The sequence below is a fragment of the Pseudorasbora parva genome, chromosome 13 (genome assembly GCF_024679245.1).
Source record: "Pseudorasbora parva isolate DD20220531a chromosome 13, ASM2467924v1, whole genome shotgun sequence".
NCBI classification, from domain to species: domain Eukaryota; kingdom Metazoa; phylum Chordata; class Actinopteri; order Cypriniformes; family Gobionidae; genus Pseudorasbora; species Pseudorasbora parva.
The window spans coordinates 10,221,574-10,241,845 of record NC_090184.1 but is presented as its reverse complement, the minus strand read 5'-3'; the positions used below and the strand labels follow the sequence as shown (position 1 = coordinate 10,241,845).

Here is a 20,272-nt window from a genome sequence, read left to right as displayed (position 1 = left end):
ATCATAAAACTGCTCCACACAGCTCCGGGGGGTTAATAAAAGCCTACTGAAGCGAATCGATGCGTTTGTGTTCGCCTTCCGTATTAAATTTTTAGGAAAAAGACATTGCACACCAGTTTTGCTGGTCAGACATAAGCATTCTGAACTGCAAGAGGCGCGGGCGCTACACTTTTTCTGTAAGTTGAATATGGAAGTCATTTCGTCGGAAGCTAGATAATATACTTTATAAAGTTTTAAATATGGATAGTTTTCTTACACAAACACATCGTGGGTGGGCTTGAGGGCAAGTAAACCATGGGCTAATTTTCATTTTTGTGCGATCTAACCCTTTAAAGCCATTAATTCTGGATTCAATTAACCTTAATGATGCCAGAAATAACTAAGTACCACAGAAGAAACAGTGCTAATTTCACTGACAAATAATTTGTTATTTATTTAACGAAAAAGTTAGGGAGGGATGATTTGGGAAGAGATGCAGTCAAAAGTGATGTTCTGCATGGAAGATGCACACATTTTAATTGTAACATGCTGATCTACCCCGGCGATACATAAGTTGGCATACATATGCTGCATGTCCCATAAAACGTTCAAAAATGTCAACGTGTGGTTGAAAGAAAACGATGTTTGATGATGCGAGAGCTCAATTCAGTCCGGTTTTCTGTGCGCACACCGAAAGCGCACAAGTACTGAATTGATCTCTCTTTTGTGTCTTTCTGCACTTGAATGGACAAACACACAAAATAAAATGTCTGTTTTGGTGAGTATTGGAAGTAATTGGAAACGATGGCAGTAATGTCCTGCTGTCCATTAGGTATGTTAAGAAACTCTTTGATAGATTCAGTAAGAGTCCCCCTTTAGATTGACTCAACCAAGTTACATATCAGTACACTGAATCATATATTCTATTTAGTTACCCAGCAATCATGTGTTAAAAAAAAAAACTACACTGTACAACTATTTGTTAAACTGTAGGTTTGTAGTATTTATATTTTAATCGTTTTTATTTTTATGGAATTGTTTCTCAGCTCCCAACCATAAATATTTGGTGCTTTAACAGTGTGTGTTGGTGATTACCGGTTCGAGGATATCTGTATACATCTGCCTTGCGCTCCTCCAAAGCTGGTGAGGGCACATGAATTATCTCCACTTCCGATTCATCAACCTCCTCATACAGCAACTGAAGCGTTCTGCCTCCATCTGCATCTACAAGCAAACAAGCAGAATAAGGGTATGCAACAGGTGGTTGATGCATTTCATGTGTCCAATAAGGCTAATGTACAAATGGATGTTGCCCCAAATGAAACCAAACAAAAACAACACTTCAAGCCGGGTTTATAGTTGCCGCCTCCGCACGAGTGCAAAAGTGCATGCAGAAAAATATGACGTCATTGCGGTGGGAGTTCCTGCGGTGGGAGTGGCATTCTGGTGTTTTTTTGTTGTTGTATTTTTGCATGCGCTTCTGAAGATGCACCACTTTGTTGAAGGTTTGTCGAAGACACCGGCAGCACCCAGTTTGATCTTTCTTTTTAGTCTAAATTTCTTACATTTACAAAATCAGCATACAATAGTAGAAATAAGCCCTTTTAATGAAAATAGGTCCATGTTAAAGGTCCCATTTTTTTCAACATTAATATGAGGTCCCCTAGCCTGAACATTGTCCCCACGTGGTTAGAAATTGACCGAGTTCTGGCTGTCTTGCTCTGCCTTTGAGAAAATGAGAGCCCATACGAGCTGATCTTGAATTTTCCTGTTATGACGTCATACTAGGAAAGGTTTCCTCCCCTTCCTCTGCTCTGACCACCCAGAGAATTATTAAAGAATGAGTTCAGTTTATCAGTCGCGATGTCAGCACAGGCTTTATCATATGGATTCAACAGCAGCGCCACAAACAGTGAGTAACAGTGTTCATTAATGCCTCATTTGGGATCAGTGATTTCTGATGTGTAGCTAATCATTCAAGTTCACACAGACTTTCTTTCTAAATCGTTTAATATTATCAGTCCCGCTGCTGGTCGACTCCATGCACCAGTGAATCAAGCCAGTGACTAAAGCGATCAACTTCACGTTGTTTCTGTTAGCAGCATGAGACAAATCTGTTATTTAAATGATTAAACTACAGAGAGCGATCAAAGAACACTCTTTATAATGTTCAGATCTGTCAATCCACGCCTCCTCCGCCTCAATCTCATTTCAAAGGCAAAGGTGTCACATCACAACAGTGGGTGTTTTCACTGAAGTCTCAAAGCAGACACGACCATTGAAACAGAGCATTCAAGCCAGAGGGCTAATATCAGTGTAGAAAAAAAATTGACAATGACAATTTCTCATTATGACATTATGGATTCTCGTGCTAAACGGGGCCAACTTGTTCAAAAAACAAGTTGGACGTATGATGGATTATTTTTGTGCCAAATACACTCTTTCAGGATTCGAACAAGTATTCTGATATATTCTGACAATATTTTTCATTTATGACTCTGTCATACAGGGTGGAATTGCTTGTATGGGAACTTCTCCCGGTGATGAGTGAAGGCACACGTCAACCAGAGCGAGAGCAAGAGCGGAAAACTCAACGAGCGTCGTTCGGGTTAGGGAAGCCGTCGGCAGCGCTGTCATTTATAGTTTTTAGACCTAAAAAATAAACAATGTCACTAAAGAAGTGAGTTTTTGGTTGTAAGGGAAAGATAACATTTTTCAGCTTCCCAAATAACCCAGAGTTAAGGAAACAGTGGATGCTGTTTGTTTTTCCGGAGCATCAGTGGAGTTCTGCAAGTGTGTTTGTTTGTTCCAGGTCATGAATTGTAACCGTAGGTGGTGAGTGAAACTGCATCAAATTACCTTTTTTTTTGGCAATCGGCGCACAAGCGCATATAATGTAAACAACTTGAAGTGAATGTATAGTTAATTGAAAGTTATCCAGGGATAATGCCATGATGTATTGTGTGTGTGTCTCTTTAGCTCCGTACACTGCACACCTATACAAGTTTGGCTGTTTTCGGAAAGAATCGGAACAGTGTATCTGTCTTTATTAAATATGATAAAACAAAAGACTCTTCGGAGATATGAAGGATGCAATACTACTCTATAGGTACTCAAGATTAACTGGAGATTGGCCGAAACTGTGTGTTATGCACCCTTTAATTTAGTTTTATATAAATGTTCTCATATCCATATATTTTGTTCTAACGACAAGTAATAATTTCAAGATTTTTTTTTTTTTTTTACACAATTCTTTTGTAGATTGGGTTTGGTGAAGTACACTAAAAACAAAAATCACGCGTACCTTACTTCTTACTGCTGTTTCCTGATTGTTTAGAGGACAATTACTCCAAGTCGACCCCTGTCGTGTTAAAGAAACACTGTCTGTAGGGGAGGTTCACAAGCAATCAGCGGGAAACTCGCGGTGCGGATCCAGGCGAAAGTATAAACAAGGCTTAAGCAAGCTAAATAAAACAGCCCTCTCTAGGTCAATGGTTCTCAAGCAGGAGGCTGGGCCCACTTTATATCATATCACATACTACTGTATTTTTTGAAAAAAATTCAGTTCTTAAATTCTGCTAATCACAAAATTAATTGCAGTTAATTAATTTCATTGTGAATATTGCGTTGGACAATTGGGGGGCCTTCAAGCCAAAATGGTTGACAACCACTGATTTAGGTGTTGAACAAACCTTCAGGAGCAGCTGGAGACCACCAGTACCCCGTGAAGCGGTCAAACTCTTCCTGAATCACAAAGGTTGCGACACCAGCAGACTTTGGGTCTTCCTTGACATTATTCAATCCTGGACAGGTGTAGAAGAGATATCAGATTTCAGAAACATCCATTCACTGTAACCTGATGTGCTTTATTTATGGATCAATGTTCAGAGAGAAACAAAAAAAAATACATAACATTACAGGTTTCCCTTGTGTAAAACCTTCTCCATGAGACATTTTGCACAGCGGAGTTCATCACTTTTCGTTTTGAAAAATCATAATTCTGAGTTGTAGTAATATTTATATGTTGCTTGCCTTAGCAAAAGCACTTTAAAAACATGGTAACACTTTAGTATGGGGAACACATTCACTATTAACTATGACTTTTGCCTCAATAAACTCATAATTTACTGCTTATTAATAGTTAGTAAGGTAGTTTTTGTAGCATTTAAGTTTAGGTATTGGGTAGGATTACGGGATGTAGAATAAGGTCATGCAGAATAAGGCATTATTATGTACTTAATAAGTCCTAATAAACAGCCAATATCCTAGTAATATGCATGCTAATAAGCAACTAGTTAAGAGTTAATGACTGAACCTTAAAATAAAGTGTAACCAAAAACACTATTAATCACATAAGCCATTAATCATAAAGGCATAATGTTCTTCATATACAAAAACTTGGATAAATATATCCAGTTATGTGCTGCATCTGTGCCATGTTGTCGATTTCAAGAGTTAATTTTTGATTTGTCCCTCAGCTCCTTAGACATTAAGTTAAAAACAACCCAGAATATACCCTTATTATTAAACAACTGCTTCTTTATATTAACAGATCAACAAACCTTTATGACAGAAAGTAAGTCTGCGCTCCTCTCCAGTTTCGATATTCGTCACCCATAGGTCATTATTATTTATGAAGGCAACGAAACTGGGATCACCGGGTGAGATCTTGGGGTCCATGCGAATCCCTGAGCACTGAGTCTTTATTTCCACAGGCTTCATTGGGGCTGCCTGCTAAACATCACATGACTTTCAGGCATAGGGACGCATAGCTTCACACATAAATTATGAAGTAATTTCCCAGAAATATTAAACTGAGGACAGCAGAATACTACATCTAGACTCACAATGAAGCCATTATGGCCGCCATCACGGCAATAGAAAAGGCTGCTGCTTGCTTGGAAGAGGAAAAGGCCGCTTTGTGGGTGATAGTCGTAGGACGTGATGCCAAAGACCCCCAGACGCTTCCTCTCACGGAGAAGCTCCTCCTCACGGGAATAAACACCATGATGTGGGGTTGCCTACAGGAAAAACACAAATTAATGACATTTTAAATTAATGTTATTAATATGTTATAATCCCTCATATGCCTTGCATCATTTACTTAGAACAAATGATACCTGGAAGTGATCTAACATCTGTTTCCACGATAACACCAGGAGGGCTTCTTTCCGTATTTTCTTTGGGATTTCGGAGTACAATAATGAGTTTTCTCTGCTCCCATAGGGCATTCCTATTCAAGTATGACGAGATGAAAACATTAGGGAAATGACAGAAATGGAACAATTTGAACAAAGGCAGAAAAACCTGAATCATGCAAATAATCAAAATCTAAACAACAAAAATGTTGGTGTGACAACTTATCTGATATCATAATGGAGAAAAAAAGTCTGATTACAAGAATGTAGTATTTCTTAGAAAATACACTCCCATTCAAAGGTTGAGTGAGATTATTACATTAAAATAAATACTTCTAGGGATGCACCGAATGTTCGGCAACCGAAATTATTCGGCCAAAAATAGCCAAAAAAAGCACTTTCGGCATTCGGCCGAATAAGTAAAAAGGCCGAATAATTTTGGCCGAACAATGACGTTTTTAATGACGCGATCAAAAAGTAACCCACGTAGAGTGAGAGCCGCGTGCTTTATGCAGCAAACATGTCAGCAGTGTGGAAGCACTGTTTAGTGCTGGATCTCATGTCATCGATGAGAAGAGGAACTGACTTTCATGTGAGAAAGCAGAGAAGCTACTTTTCATAAAGAAGAACCTGCCACTTTTCCTGAAGAAGTAGGCTAAGTAGGCTTATGTCTAGGACAGATATTTATTTGTTGTGGGTTTATCCACTTTTTTTGCACTATTCAATGCACATTTGTTGTTGTAGACATACAGAGTTACATTCTTTCAGCAGTCAGTTATAGGCCTAACATAGGCTATTCAAGAAGGGGGGCTTCTAAGATGGCCAAATAAAAATATATTTTTTATTTTACTAATTATTTATTTTAAGTTATGTTGTGCTTAGTTTGTATAATATCTGCTGGAATGTTAAAAAAAAATTCAGTGTTAAATAAATATTTTGAAATTGTATTTTTGTTATTTGATTTATTTCTCTGAAAAGCAACACAAAATAGTAAAAAGCAAATTTTTACTATTTAATTATTGTAATGGTAAAAAAAAATTGCCAAATAAATGGAAAAAATGCGAAACTCCGCGTTCGGTATTCGGCCTTCGGTCTTCGGCCAAGCATTTCATTATTATTCGGTTTCGGCTTCGGCCAAGAATTTCATTTCGGTGCATCCCTAAATACTTCTATTCAGCAAGAGACTGATCAATACCGTAAACATATTTTATACCTTTCTAATCATTAAAGAATCCTGGGGGTGAAAATGCATCAGTTTCAATTGAAAATCTATTTTTAACATAAGAAATTTTTACCAAATCAGCATATTTGAATTACTTCAGGAGAATCATTTGACACTTAAGACTGGAGTAACAAATCAGAAAGTAGTTTTTACATATTAAACATTAAAACAGAAAGAAGTTATTTGCAATTGTAACACTATTTCAGAATATTGCTGTTTATCTGTATTATTGACCAAATAAATGCAGCCATGGTGAATATTAGAGACTTCTTTCAAATCTTACAGACCCCAGACTTTAGAATGGTATGTGGCGTGAACAAAAAAGTCATGTGGTCCAACCAACATAAATGAAGGGGGAAAAGATATTAAACATGAAATGATATCAGTGGCCCCCTGCAGGTCCTTATGACTGTCTCTAGGTCTTTACATCAGGTCATTTGGAATTACAAACCAAGGTTGATGTAGTATGTGAATCAATGTCACGTGGAACGATGCTTTAAAAACGTATATTTATTGTATAATGACTCTTCTAACAGCTGGCGTGCTTTAAAAAACAGGATAATTTTCTTTATCATGAACACTGTCACTGAACTACGACATAACCACTTAAAAACATACAGGCTGAAAAAAGCTATATTTTAATAATGAAATGAGGAACTGGTGCATTTGCGGATACAAGAATCTGCAAGAAAAGAGTACCAAGGTAGTAGAGCCGGTGCGAGTGAGGGCCGGACTCGTCATGCTTCTGAACGAACTGGAAGTCATGGGGTGCCTTGTTTATGATCATTCCAGAGTACTTCCGGCTGCCGTGAATGATGTCACGCAAGCCATCCCATGAGTGCTTTTCCACAAAAAACTGGGAGGGGACGTCTTCCATTTCCACAACCTCTGTGCTGTCTGAGATGTCATCTACGGCAGTCATTCTGACAGCTGCAAAGCTGAGCACAGGAGCGACCCATAAGCCTAACATTCAAAAGCTATTTGATTTATATTAAATGGAGTAAAAAAACAACAACATTATCATACCTTTTCCAACTACCTTCAGTGTCGTCTTCAAGTTTCACCCTTTTTCCTCTATGCATTAACCAGCACACAACCCTCAACAAGATCTGGCAACCTGCAGGATAGAGAAGAAAAGTATTCATGCATTTATACCCAGTGTTGGGATTAACTAGTTACATGTAACTAGATTACGTAATTGAATTACAAAATAAAATAAAACTAATATCCATTACAGTTACTGAGACTTTTTTAAAATGTTAACGATTACAAAGGGGGTTACATTTGAATACTTTCTGTAAAACGCTAGGATATGTTGAATATTATTATTTTGTTGAATCTGCCAATTTTCTCAATCCACATTGCTTCTGAAAGCTTTAGGCTACAACCTGTCTGGGAGCCACCATGACAAGTGATAAAAAGGCGTTCCAATGCTGGAAATTAGAAAAGTAACCAGTTACATTACTTTAATTAAGTAATTGAAATGGTAATTGAATTACACTTTTACATTTGGGTAATTTGTAATCTGTTACCTATTACATTTCCAAAGTAACCTTCCCAACACTGCCAACATGCCTTACTTTTCTGCTACAATAACGTAATGTCTTTACATTATTTTCATTAAGAGCCTCTCTTATAAAAAAACCCTAAAAAAAACCTTTGATTTAATAAATTGCATGTTGTATAAATAGATTAAAACTCGCAGCCCTCATATAAAGATTTGTGTGATGTGTTTTTTCAGGAGCCAATTAGAAATAAAGGTTGCAAATCTGTAAATCGTGATCCTCCGTAAATCTCCGCCTTCCCAATGTATAAAAGCACTCCAGTAGGATTTTTTGGAAATATTTAAAAGATAGAAAAACTAAATGAGGGAAAATCAATAGATTTACTTAAATTGTGTGAAAAATATGTAATTATGCAAATCAATAACAAGTATATTAATTACACAATACTTACATATAATCACATGTAAGCACTGTACGCAGTCCTTACATACTTTCGAATAGGAAGGAAATACAAGCCACTGAGGTTTCAGAGCTAACAAAGCATTAGCATGAGGAATGTTATTAATCTCAGCTCTATGTGAGAGTCTGCAGAGTTCGTGAGAGTGAGGTCACGGAGGAGGAAGTAGGAGAAACTATTATTCAAAAAAAGGTAATGCTGATAATATTATTCCAGGTGATGTCTATATATGGCTTACCATAAATAATGACGTGGTACAGTTAAATTGGATTCATTTGTGAATCTTTCACATTGCAATGCAAACTGAATTAGTACAAACTATACTGGATCCACAACCTTATTTACCATATATATAAAAATTCCGATAAATCATAAAAAAGATGCGTGTTTATATGTATATAAAGTGTCTAAATGGTCTAGAAGCTACAGTTTAATTGAAAAGGTTACAAAGAGCGTGGAAACTAAACTATGGTTGTTTTGCAAGAAAAAGAGTGAGGAAATGCTGGTATGGCCCATTTAACAATACAACATTGATTTGACACCAAACAAAAAGCTATATGAATAAAAATCATTAAAACAATCTGTGGAAACCGAAAATTTAAAGTCTGTCTAGCTGATTTGAAAGGTTTCAAAAGCAGGGAACCTGTTTGTAAAAGGACAAAATACACAATGTTTCCAACATGACTGTAAACCTTTCTTCTTATTCAGAAATAGTGTTGCTCAATGCATTGTGAAAAACAATAAATTGAGCCCTTATTATTGAGTTCCTAGAAACACACGAGGACAAGATGGTACAGTTAGCAGTTCTAACAACAAATATCAAACTGTAAACCTGGGTTTGCGTTTGCAAATTGTCATCTGGCTGTTTCTTGTTGAACTAGTTTAAGCACCACAGATCAAATATTGGTTGTAGGGGTGTACCGATATACCGAGATATAAAAATGCGACGATATGTATTGTTGTGATGTGATTTGCGATATAGAGTTGTTTTAGCAGACTTTTAAGGGTTAGTTCACCCAAAAATGAAAATTTTGTCGCCAATGGATTCAAAATGGATTCGGATCGCCAATGTCACAATTTCAGCATATCGACACGCAACAAATCATAAATCAATACGCTGATTCATAACGGTTTGAAACGTTTTTTTTTTAATTGGCCCATCACTATACAAGTAATTATTTAGTTTTTTTGCACACAAAAACTATTCTTGTCGCTTTATAAAATGATTGTAGAGCCACTGTAGTGAGATGGGCTTTGTAACGACGTCTTTAGTGCCTTTATGGGTCTTGAGAGAGGAAATGACATTGGTGTCAATGAAGGCCTGTCTGAGCCATCGGATTTCAACAAAAATATCTTCATTTGTGTTCCGAAGATGAACAGAGGTGTTACGGGTGTCGAACGGCATTAGGGTAAGAAATGAATGACAGAATTTTCATTTTTGGGTGAACTAACCCTTTAAGACAAAGGGCTTCAGACTTTTTTTTACTAGGTTTTTTACTAAGTTTTTTACTAGGAGCACAGCGTCCCCCAACTGAAAATTTGAGGGTCACAACCAGAAAATATAGGTGTGCACACCGTAAATCAACATGCTGATTTCCACTGTATTACTAATATACACTCAAAGAATGACAATCTCAAGCCAATAGCATTTCGAGCATGACATTTTTGAGTTTTGGTTCCTTGCCACTGTTGCCTTGGCTTGCTCAGTTGGGGACACTAAAATTATGATCTAAGTTATTTAACTAAATATACAAATAAAATAAATGTATTATGTCTTATTTAATTCTATAATACTGAATTTTGACTGATTAACACTATCAGGGGCGCGTCGACACATGCAACGAGTCACATGTGCCGCCACAGACATATTTCGCAAAATGAAGCAATGGGAAAGAAGCATACTGTGTGGGACTATTTCGACAGAAAGGGTGACAAAGTTACATGCAAAAAAAGCTACATGGTATTACAATACAGCAATGGTATAGCCAACAAGCTCCTGACTGGTAAAGCAAATGAAAGTCGTTTCCTGAGGCTGGCCGCTCTAGCGAGGCATCTCTGTATTCCCCGCGCATCAGTGCCATCTGAAGCCTTGTTTAATGCTTTTCGTATTGTGGTTTTGTCCAACAGCTTATCAAAAAACTATCTATGATCTGCGCATCTCTAGTATGCCCATCTCTACTCTTGTTCTTATTTCAAGACACCTTCATGTCTAATATTATTTGCTTCTTACAAAAGCCACAAATCCTTCAGAAGACAGCAAAGGCTTAGCCCATGTCATGCCTGAACTGAAGCTGAAACTTTAAAGTTAAGTTGCATGACAAATGCAATGTTTAGGCATTATTGTTATTTACATTACTATTATTTTGGTTTATTGGTTGTAGTTTTAGTTTGAACTATGTTTACCTTTTAAAAGTAATTTTAAATAGATTTTTATAATATAAAATATTGTGATTGAATGCATTAAAATGGTTTAGTTTCACAGCTATTAATGCTTGCAATTTCTGCAATAAAACGTAATTTTTCTAAAAAGAAAACAAATTACATGTTAATTTTAAGATACCCGTCTTATTTTCTCTTACATATTTAGTATTGCTCTTTAAAAAAAGAAAAAAGTCATTATGATCCGATTATTCGATGGAATAATCGGTAGAATACTTGAAAGAATCGATAGCCACAGCCCTGTTTCTCACTATGGCAGTAAATTATTCATAATTCGTTATTTTCTTTCCAAACAAAACCTATCAAAAGCTCTTCCAGGTTTGTGGAATTGCACACAGATCATAGAGTCATATCATTTGCCACTGGAAAAACTGAAAGCCACACAGCATTTGATCACTAGATTTACAGAAATCATTCAGCTTTTAACAAGTGTTTTCTCAACATTGCATTCAGCTCCTGATGAACATATTATTTATTATTTGAAATCATTACTCAGTGAGTTTTTTTAACCATGTAGTAGTACAGTTTTTGGAAGGCTTCTGTTTTTTTTTCAAACACATTAAAGTGTACAAATTCACATTTCATATGTATTGACTTCACAAGTCAATAATAATAATAATAATAATAATAATAAAGTTAATTTTCACAACATGCACACGTTTTAGTGATTTTTATTTTGTATTTAATTTTAAATTATTTATTTTAATCAAAAAATGTTTATGATTTAATAACTTTTCATTAAACAACCCCCCTGCAGTTACATAACAAAACAAAGTCTGGAAAACCCTGACTTAATGTAATACTTAATGCACTTCCTGTTGTGGATAATGGAATATGCTTTCTCTCTCTGTATTTTTATATCAATATGGAACCAGATTATCCCATTCAAATCAATGTGAAAAAATTAGGTCAAAAGTGATCTAAAAGTAATCAAAGACTAGTCAGATTATATTATCTCAATGTGTAATGTAATGGATGGCTGTCAAATAAATACATGTATATTAAGTATATTATATATAAATATTATATATATATATATATACATACACACATGCAAGTGTGTGTAATTTATACACAGTATTACACACTTATTTTTGAAGCGATTAATCGTTTGACAGCACCATTACGTACGTTACTAATTACATTTTTTGTCATGTAATTTGGAATCAGTAACTGACTACAATTTGTAATAAGTGAAGTAATCTACCCAGCACTGTTTGGACCTTGCGTATGCATTCTCAAGTTCGATTTAATATTAACGATCTTCAGGGACGTTTCTTTGATTAAAAAAATACCGCACGCCCTATGACATCCAAAACGACGGTTACTAACATATTCATGTTTTAATAATTCCATAAGCGCAGATGAACAGGCTTCACCACAAGCTAACACACGTTTCCTGAAAAGTGTCGCGTTTTAAACCGATCTGTGTGTGATTTGTGCGAGTTATCAGATGTTTAGATCGCTGAAGTAAGAATCAGCTGTTAGGTGAATGACATGTTTGACCGGTTGTGTGTGTAGTCTGTGCTAACAGTTAGCCGAGCTGCTATTAAATCTAGATGACGGGAAGTCAAGCCAATCACAAAACTACACTTTTTATATATAACTAGATTAACATTTATGAATCATGCCTTCTACTTAACAGATCTCACGTAGAGTCAGCAGTTAATAATACTAGTAATTCTAATACTAGCAATATCAGCTGATATAATCATGTTAGCATAAATATCTCAGCTTTTTTCCAGCTCTACCAGATGAGCTTTATATCGTCAAAAAACTGAAGCCCCTGTATCAGCTCACCATCACATTATTTAACATGATGATCTGTATGTGCGGGTGATTGTCAAAGATCATCAGCTGATTTCATGTCTGCTCGGCCTCTGTTGACGGGCCGCTCACAGCAAACCGCATTGTTATGAACATTATCATTTCAACTCATGATCGCTCAACATCGCATGTGGGTACTTACAGGTAGACCCTCAAAGCAAACTCTCATCTGTGACCTGTTGATTTCTTAAACGTATTTGCTGGTAAAAACAGAGTCCATAAGCGCGACAACTGCACAAAGCGACAGTCATGAGTACTGATGAAAACCAACCGTACATCACCAACCACACCGGAAGCGCGGACGAACTCCTACTTCCGCCTTCCGTCCAGCCGTATTCAGTTACATTATATTATATAAAATAAAAATAAAAACCCTAAAACACAATTAATCCCAAACATGTAGATTCATTTACAATGCAATGTTTAATTTATTTATATATATATATATATATATATATATATATATATATATATATATATATATATATATATATATATATATATATATATATATATATATATATATATATATGTATATATAACACATATAAAACACATATACTGTGATGTTCTGCAATACAACAAGCTTAATATATATAAATTACTACACCCTCTATCTGTAATAGCAATTCCGATTAAAGAGACAAAAAAGAGACAATCTACCTTTCTGAAAAATATTGTTAGTTGATGCTAAATGGCTGCTAAGCTGATGCCTGGGGTAATTTTTAAATATAAATTCCAAATATAGGCTAATTATATTTTCCTTTAATAACATGCAGGCTACGTTAGGCCTACTTCTTAACTACAGGCTTTTCTCTTACAATATTATATAAAACTGTGATGTTCTGCAATACAACAAGCTTAATATATATATATATATATATATATATATATATATATATATATATATATTTATTTATTTCTTCATTTTTTTTTTCTTACTGTTAAAAATGATATAACTTTATAATTGAGCCCTTTTATAATTAGGGGTACATTTCATGTCCGTGGACTCAATTATCAATTTTAACAATTTTTCATTAACTTTTCACTTCAAGCAATGATTGATTTTATATCAGGGGAGATTTTTTATCAATTTAATACAAAAATCAAACCGATACCTATCTTTTATCTTGCAAAAATGTCATATTCTATACTAGAATTCACTGTTTTTGTGCTGTCCCATTTGGTAAATGTGAGGTTTGATCTTCAGATTAGCACTAAAATGCATGTTTCTGAATATATCTATATTTGTCCAAAATAATCATTCAATTATGAGAAAGGTGTTACTCCCTATAAACCCTCCTCAGCAATGGTTTGTTCCAAAGTCCATCAAATGATGTCATTCCTTTTTTGGAGGTAAATTTAAAGACAGTGTGGTAAATTATAACTTCTCCTCTTCAATATACCATTTATATTATTTTCTGCAGAGTAGATGAATTGACCGTCAACTGTGTTATCAACATGTTCTGGTAAACTTGCGTCACATATTATATTTATAAATGTGTAGAGAAAGAATATAAAAACATACATTAATCTAGGTCAGCTACCAATTATCCAAGGCCAGCAGTTTGCACAAGACCCAAAAATGGCCGAAATGTGAAATGTGTTACTTGTCAACTGTGTAACCTATCAACTGTAACAGTTGAGAAGGATTCCGTTTAATAAAAATTTTATTATTTGCTTGTACTTAATTTTGTTGAATTAAAAGAAAGTTATCATTTTAAAGAGTTTTCTCTTTTCCTTCTAATGTGTCCTGTCATTGGTGTTACTGGTATTGGTTTTATCTAGTTTTACCCCATGGGGGTGTTCTCCCCCACTCTACCCTGCCGCTCAGTCCAAATTTATAAAAGAAAATCAGTTCTATATTAAATTCTTACTGGGCCAGTTTTCAAGAAACAATAATGTCTTTTTATGTAGAATTGCTGTATAGTTTAATGGGAATTTACTACTATGTTGGCTTAAATTTGATTGATTTTGACTTCTTTAATTATACCCTAAAAATAATTGGGCCCACAGACTTCCTCCACAATCAATCTTTTATTTGGAATGTAATCCCACGATATGTCTTTTCTCAAAACATTTCCTTTTAATGTGCAACTTGTAGTAAACTTCCCAATAAACTCTCCGATTATAATCAGCAAATGTTTTTGGCTTATGGATTTATAGTTACAAAAATAATTTCTCCTTTTTTTCTTTTTAAACAATATTCTACATAAAAGGAAATCCTTGTTTCTTGAAAACTGGCCCAGTAAGAATTTAAAACCCCAGTAAACGGAAGTAGGCTAGCAAGTGAGTTTTCTTCGGTACTGTAATATTTAATAGAGGGCAGGGCGGTTTCAAACCTAAGCCGTCAAATTGACATATTGTCAGAAAAAAGGTACATTGCTATCACTGGGGCGGTACCCTATATACAAAACTGAAAAGGTACTAATATATACCTTTTAAGGTACTTATATGTATCATTTAGGGGTGAGTAAAGTACAAAGATGTACTGTTTCACTTTTGTACCTTAGGGTAACGCCCCAGTGGACAGCACTGTACCTTTTTTTTCTGAAAAAAGGAACGCCATTTCCAGACTGGAAGTAACTTTTCAGATTTTAATTAAAGATTACAGTGGCAAACATTTTTTTTCTTTGAATTACCTTGCACAGATTCATTGTTCACTCTAAGACCTGTAATATGTGCTAACAAAGTAAATACAATTATGATTTTATAAGGACTTTAAGACAATCTAATATAGTGTTCAAGACCATCTCTTAAATGATAACTGTGGCTCAACGATTTAGCCCTGATGTTGCTAATTTTATTTTTAACATTGTTACTTTAATTCCTTCCATCATTTCCTTTTGATGATATTAAAGGTATAGTTCACCCAAAAATGAAAATTAGCTCATGATTTACTTACCCTTAAGTCATGTAAGAAAAATATCCATATTTAAACCTTTACCATCTGTAATCTCTAACTTCTGCCTACTGTCATACACACGTTCACGAGAGAATGGCGTTTTATGATGTACGACGTAGATGTGGCTAAGTTCCGGTGACGAATGCGGAAGCGCAGATGATAGAGCAAAACAAACTTCATACGCTGGAATGCCAGTCTTTCGTGAACGTGTGTACGACAATTAGCAGAAATTAGAGATTACAGATGGTAAACTTTTAAATATGGATATTTTTCTTACACAAACTCATTGCTGCACTTCAGAAAGCCTTTATTAGCCCACGGAGCCGTGTGAAGCACTTTATGATGGATATGGACTACAAAACAGAAACTGCCGTTGCCATTATAAAGCTTGGAAGAGACATTTTTTAATACAACTCTGATTGTATTCACACTGAATGAAGAATGTCATACACCTGATAGGATGACTTGAGGGTGAGTAAATCATGGGCTATAATTTTCATTTTTGGGTGAACTTTTGCTTTAAGTGGATGTATGTTTGGTCCCTCCCATAGAATTATTATTATTTCTTTTTTAGAACCGGTGAATACAGGATTCATAGAAAGAGAATGATGTAAGGAAGTGTGCGCTCACTAGGGCTGCGTTCCACTCCACTTTTAGACACACACTCCCAAACTTCCCTAAGCACTTCCCCTCAGGGAATCCCTGCCGCCATTTTGAAGTGCATTCCACTTTGTGAAGTGGATGAGGGAAATTTATATGGACAGACCATCGCCCCTTCGGTTTGGACAGAGGGAGCGAGTCTACTTCATACGCTCACTTCAGGCAGCTTCATATAGGTTTCCATAATGCAACATGATTGTGACATCACCGCATATCCCATTTAATTTACCTCATCACAAACAACTCTATGATATTTTAATTATTTTTTAAAACATTTAAAAAACAAAAAACAAATACACATATAGAATTCTGCATTAAACAATTTCGTAAGGAGAAAAAAAAAATCAACTCCATGGCGGATTCCAAGTGGGCATTCCAGTTCAGTCCATTGCAAAGGTTCCGCCAGTAGTGGGTAGTGGGCACTCAGGCAACGTAAACAATGACGCACATCCGCGTGAACGAGACGGAGGGAAGTTAGCGTAATAAAAAAACAAAAAAAAACAACGCAACTGAAACGCAGCACAAAAGACCTGTAAAATAAAACGTTAAACATTTTTTTAGTGGTAGATGATAACGGATGATGAGCACGGTAACAAAACTCCGACACATTTACAAGCACACACCCACCACCACCACCACCACCACAGGTAGGCTACCGTGCAAACTCAGAATTACTCATTTAGCCTACATGGGTCATTTTTGTGTGGGTTTCAGGGATTTTTAAGTAACTAACTAAGCCTATAATTTAATTAAAATGTTCACGTTTTGAAAATAGTTTATTTAGTTATGAGATCCGTTTAAAAAGCCTACCACAGTTTGTGTTCACATTATAATAATATAATATAAAAACAAATTGAAGCATTTAAACAGATATATGATTTTAAATACTTACATTATAGTATATTTAAGTCATTTAAGTAATTATATATATATATATATATATATATATATATATATATATATATATATATATATATATAATTACTTAAATAAACTATAATGTAAGTACTTAAAATCATATATCAGTTTGAATATATTAATATATGTATGTGTATATTAAAGTATATATATATATATATATATATATATATATATATATATATATATATATATATATATATATATATATATATATATATATATATATATGTATATACACACACACACACACACACACACACACACACACACACACACACACACACACACACACACACACACACACACATATTTATATATATATATATATATATATATATATATATATATATATATATATATATATATATATATATATATATATATATATATATATATATATATATATATAATTTCTTGGTAAATGTACTTCATGGAGGGACTTCATAATTAGCTGCTTGTTTTCAAAAATATGATTTATTATCACTAAGTTACATCAAGGGTCAAATCAAATAGAAATAGCACATTACAGTTAAAAGTAGCCTAACTACATTTCACCACATGCAATGAGATTTGTGGGAGAAGCCACAGAGAGGCCATCGTTCACTTTGAAAGAGCTGCAGAATTCAATGGCTATAACAGAGTAAAGGTGACCCACTCGACCAAATGAAGAGCTGTGAATAACACTGCAATGAGAGGCTGGCACAAAGATGCAATTACTCAAAAAGAACCATGTGAATTTGCCAAGAAAACAGTGATTTAGTTCAGCGTGGGAAAAAATTGTGTGGTTGGATAAGACCAAGAACATTTACATCAGACTCAAAGCATTATGTGTGCCGTAAATCTTAAACATGCTGCCTATGGTCCTCTTTAGTGACTGGACTTCGTTTTTAAACCAAAAGGAAGAATAAGGCAAAATGTAGTGAAATACTTAAAGAGAGCCTGTTTAATTCAGAAATGAAGCAAGCATAGAAAGTTGATCCCATTCACTGAATGAACACTGGAGTGGCTCAAAAACAAAACAGGTGAATGTCAAAGTGAATAGCAATATTCCGGTCAAAATATATCTGATAGAGTGTCCTCAAAAAACCTGAAAAAACATCTGGAGCAAGAGCAGAATACTTGACTGATGAAAGGTGTTAAAAGCCCAATTATTAATTTGCAAAAATAATACTAAAAAACAAACAAACATTTTTCAGCCTTTTATTTTGTTAAGATAATTCTCTAAAATAAAATCATAAAATACTGAACTGAAGTCTTCACATACATATTAGTCATGGCAGAAATGTTGCATGCATCTCTTTATTATATAGGAATATAAAAACATTCAACCATTTATACGATCTTCTCTTACATGCATTTTTGGAAATCACAATTTTACCCATGGCACACATTGTTCTGCTAATAAAATATAAGGGCTGATCTCAGTAATATAGAAGGTCGAATATGACAAGAAATTTTGTTTTCAAAATTTTAAGTAATCTTTATTTTCTCCCAATAAATTTGTTACCTTAACTGCTGTGTCCGATCTTGTATTGAAACAACATAACATATTAATAAAATGATGTATCCGCATCCAACTAAACCTTTTTTAATCAAATAAGAAAAATTAATCCGAAATTAGTAGAACCACATCTTGTCTATATAAAATGCTAAACTTTTACCTGGGTGAAATTCATGAAAACTTTCAAAAACATAATTCTCACCAAAAAGTGAAATATGAAAAAAAAAGTCTTATTACATGAAAACATAATATTATTTAAACTGGAAAGTGTTTATACATATTGGTAATATTTTATTATGGTGAATCATTACAAAATAAAAATGTGTGCACAATGTCTTCATAAGTTTCACCCACCCTGCTTTGTTAGTAATGAATAATTTTGATTTGAACATTAATATTTTAAGTGATTAAATGCACTTGTCAATGCTTTGCTGGGGTTTAGGCTTTGCTTTTCTCAGAGGATTCCGCTGACGTCACCTCGCCACCTCTGAAGCGCTGACTGAGTTCAGCGGACATCACAGAGCAGCAGGATTTCTGTAAGAAAGTAGGTCATTTTCACTTTCAACTTGGGTCTGTGTGTGTACCTGGTCTCAGGTCAGTTTACTACCATAGTCCATTTTCAGAAAACACTTTAGTTTATTTTTCTTCTTAGTTGCAGTAATGAATTTATCATCAAATTATCATAAATCTATATTACCACAAACCTACATTTTTTTAGGTGTTTAAATCTTTGGGAGATTATGTAAGATCTTTCGCTTACAGACAGCTCACACTTAGTCCTAGACTAAAATGCATGTTTGAGCTGTACTTAAATGTGACTTCCACTGATATATCAAAAACATTGTCTGTTCCATTGTTTTGCCTCAAGGTGGACACCAGTAATGTTTTTTTTTATAAAAGCAATTTAAATGTCCTAATTAAACTAAGACTTAATCCTGGTTTAATCTAAGACCTGTCTGTGAAACTAGGCTTTAAGGAGCTTTTATAATCATGCCTTAGAAAGAAAAGTTACTGGTGTGCATCTTGAGACAAAACAATGGCACTGACATATTTTGAGATATTTCAGTGTAGGTAAAACCATTCAAACATACATTTAGTCTAGGACTAAGATTAAACTTTGTCTGTGAAACTTTGAGTAAGGAACGGTTCATGATCCTTTGAAAGTTATTCTAATATGCTGATTTGCTTCTTAAATGTACAATATGTAACCTTCTTTTGTTCAAAATTAACAACATTTTAATATTGCATCATCAATCCGTCTTACTCTGATTCACTATGGCAAGTGTTTATATTTTAGACAGGGTGTGGTGGTTTTCATAGAAAATTCCATACATACGTCACTCGCCCGTATATGTCTCTTTATATCCATAAATAGAAAAAAGTTATTCCGGCCACTTTGACGTGTTGAAGTGGCGTAGGTTCATTGTCACAACGACTGAGAAAGGTTGACATGGAGCAGCTAAATCTTAAACTTCCGGGAAATCACTGTTCTTAAAAAAACTTTTGAACAGATGAGAGTCAGCTAGCAAAAAGAGAACGCGACAGAGCTCGTAATAAAACCAGAATCAACATTGGCTTGTTTTTTTTGGAGATGGCGAGAACTGAGGGATTTGGAATGTTTTAAAAGTGTAGTGTATGGTGTTTTTATTACTCAACGGGACGGGTAAGGTATTTTATTGAACTGATAAATTGTAATATGTAGTTATCTATTGTAAAGG

The 20,272-nt window shown here is 34.7% G+C and overlaps 2 protein-coding genes across 3 annotated transcripts in view; both read right to left on the bottom strand.

The window, feature by feature from the left end:
* dpp9 (dipeptidyl-peptidase 9) overlaps positions 1–12,873 on the bottom strand; it is a 31,441-nt gene extending 18,568 nt beyond the window's left edge. Inside the window, exons 1-8 of one of the 2 annotated variants that reach the window (XM_067413143.1) lie at positions 12,710–12,873; positions 7,366–7,456; positions 7,039–7,277; positions 5,100–5,212; positions 4,827–5,000; positions 4,542–4,713; positions 3,672–3,782; positions 1,075–1,203 (exon numbers count right to left, since the gene is read on the bottom strand). In XM_067413143.1, coding sequence (XP_067269244.1) covers positions 1,075–1,203; positions 3,672–3,782; positions 4,542–4,713; positions 4,827–5,000; positions 5,100–5,212; positions 7,039–7,277; positions 7,366–7,421 — 994 coding nt within the window. In that variant the 5' untranslated portion in view covers positions 7,422–7,456; positions 12,710–12,873. The remainder of the gene's footprint in view (positions 1–1,074; positions 1,204–3,671; positions 3,783–4,541; positions 4,714–4,826; positions 5,001–5,099; positions 5,213–7,038; positions 7,278–7,365; positions 7,457–12,709) is intronic. The other variant, XM_067413144.1, reaches the window with a different exon arrangement.
* A 5,366-nt stretch (positions 12,874–18,239) lies between these two features.
* Positions 18,240–20,272, bottom strand: part of si:ch211-251b21.1 (uncharacterized protein LOC571720 homolog) — a 29,418-nt gene continuing 27,385 nt past the window's right edge. Inside the window, exon 10 of the mRNA XM_067413142.1 lies at positions 18,240–19,088. Coding sequence (XP_067269243.1) covers positions 18,993–19,088 — 96 coding nt within the window. The 3' untranslated portion in view covers positions 18,240–18,992. The remainder of the gene's footprint in view (positions 19,089–20,272) is intronic.